The sequence below is a fragment of the Apteryx rowi genome, unplaced genomic scaffold (assembly GCF_003343035.1).
Source record: "Apteryx rowi isolate R43461 unplaced genomic scaffold, aptRow1 scaffold_192, whole genome shotgun sequence".
NCBI classification, from domain to species: Eukaryota; Metazoa; Chordata; class Aves; order Apterygiformes; family Apterygidae; genus Apteryx; species Apteryx rowi.
The window spans coordinates 324,030-326,214 of NW_020448219.1; the positions used below are offsets into that span (position 1 = coordinate 324,030).

The window sequence follows — 2,185 nt, forward strand, 5'->3', positions numbered from 1 at the left end:
GCGAGCACCTCGGTCCTCCCGGCGGCCCCGGCAGGCCCCGCAGCCGCGCACCAGGTAACCCCGCGCCGGGGCGGGGTGCGGGGGGAGCCGCCCCGCACGGGGCTCCCTGTGGGGGCCGAGCCCCCGGCCCTGCCGATGGGTGCTGCCCCCCGCCCGGCCTCGGGCCTCCCACCCGTGAAATGGGCACCGCTGCTGTCCCGCGGCCGGGTGGCTCTCGCGCCGCGGCGGGGGCACTCTTCGCGGGGCCCCAGAATAAGCGCAGCCCTCGCCGATGGGGAAGAGACCGGGGGGAGCTGCCGCGCTCTGTGGCACTGATAACTGCGCTTTCAGCCCCATYGCCGAGGGCAGAATCTTCTCCCTCGTGTTAACACATTTGTCAGTGTGTTTGTAATGCACCTCTGTGATTTTTTACGCACCGTCCCTTGGTGCAGCTCTTCGGTAATAGCCGCAGACTTGCGAGGCGCCTTGCAGAGGTGTTCGAGGTGGTTCCTGCGAGACGCGGGCAAAGACCTTTCCTCTGAGCAYTCCCCCAAGAGCTGCTCTGGGGCTGCCCTGCTGCACGCGGCAAGGGGCATTTCTGAAGCTCTGACCCAGGGCGGGCCTGCATGTGGCACACGCTGTCCGCCGACGGTCCTAGCCCTGGGGTGTCCGTGCAGGCAAGGGGCAGCGAGGGCAGGGCAGATAGCAGTCACTTCTGCCGTGGGAATGGTGGCCCAGGCCAAGGCTGAGAGCAGCACAGGCCACCGGCAGTGTGTTATGTCCAGCCACGTTCAACACGGGCCAACCACGGCACAGAGGCCTTGCAGGTCTGAGCCCTGGGCCTGCTCACAGGCGTGTTTCATTCACCTCTTCCAGGGTTACTGCTCGCAGGATGAACTGGACTTTGATTTTCAGGAGTTCAGAGATGCTGTGGATGACTTTATATCTGGCAAGTATGTTTTTCCTTATGTGAGCCAAACATGCCTGTGCCTGCGCACCAGAAGTCCTACTGTGTCCACATGCTGCATTTGGTCATCTCCCATGCTTGTTTTGTTTTGCTTTGGGGTTTTTGGATACCCATTCAGCTGCACACCTGTTTAACCCTGGGACAGTCCATATGACAGTTCACCTCCTCGGTCTTCCGTAGAGAGACCTGGGCTGACACTTAGCTCTTTACATCTGTCCCCTCTGCAACAAACCAAAGAGATGGTTTCACACAAGTTTAGGGCACGCAGCTGCCTTGGTACAGTAAAAGCACGTCTGGACATAACGACTGGGGGAGATGCTCGGCAGAGAGATGGTGTGTTACAGCTGGGGGGAAGAGAGGATGTGGGAACCTTTTCTACGCTAACGCCTGTGGATTTTCCTTCTAGACTCATCCACCTTAATGCCACTGCCACTGGACTCCGCTGACTTTGATTTCTCGCTTGGCGAGGACGTGGCCTTCAGCCCCTGTGCCCTGCAGCTGGAGAGCAGCGCTCTGCCGCAGCTGGAGAGCAGTGCTCTGCCACAGCTGGCCCTGCAAAGCTTGCCTTCCCCCGAGCTGCACTGGAGGGATGTGGTGGACCAGCATGAGAAAGCACTGGGAGATGCCCTGGAGGAAAACAGCCAGGTAAGGACTCAGAAGCACTCCCTCAGGGCCTGAAGCAGGTTTCTCTCCCCAGCGTCCTGCCAAGGTGGCTGCATGGCCCTGGTGTGCAGTGTCCTTCCCGTGCCAGGCGTGGTGGGGCTGTCCTGGACTTCACTGTCCCGTTTGTCCTTCACAGCTCCAGGAGACCCTCATGCAGAGGCAGGAAGAGCTCACGTCGCTGAGGGAGAGAAATGTGCAGCTGAAGGAGCTGGCGAGCCAGGCCAGGCAGCTGGCCGCCGTGCTTGACGTGAGTGCTGCCGGCCCGTCCTGGCTGCCCCACAGCTCCATGGCCTGGCCGGCCCCCCAGGGGCCCCCTCAGGGTGGGGCGTGGGGAGGATGCGTGGGATGGGGCAGGGCCCTGTGGGATGGGGTGGTGTGGTGTGGCGCAGGGTGGTGGGGGGTGCAAGGGGGTGCACGGCAGGATGGGATGGGGTGGTGCAGTGTGGGGCAGGCAGAAGGGGCCGTGTGGGACAGGGAGGTGCAGGACAGGACAGTGTGGGATGGGATGAGACGGGGTGAGCAGGAGGGGCAGTGTGAGGTGGCGCAGGATGGGGGGGGTGCGTGACAGGGTGGTGC

General features: G+C 62.7%; 1 protein-coding gene across 1 annotated transcript in view; it reads left to right on the top strand.

Annotated features, from left to right (window-relative positions):
* Window positions 1-705: 705 nt before the first annotated feature.
* MCIDAS (multiciliate differentiation and DNA synthesis associated cell cycle protein) overlaps window positions 706-2,185 on the top strand; it is a 2,244-nt gene continuing 764 nt past the window's right edge. Inside the window, 5 exon segments of the mRNA XM_026062705.1 lie at window positions 706-928; window positions 1,353-1,440; window positions 1,507-1,591; window positions 1,746-1,858; window positions 1,860-1,929. Coding sequence (XP_025918490.1) covers window positions 706-928; window positions 1,353-1,440; window positions 1,507-1,591; window positions 1,746-1,858; window positions 1,860-1,929 — 579 coding nt within the window.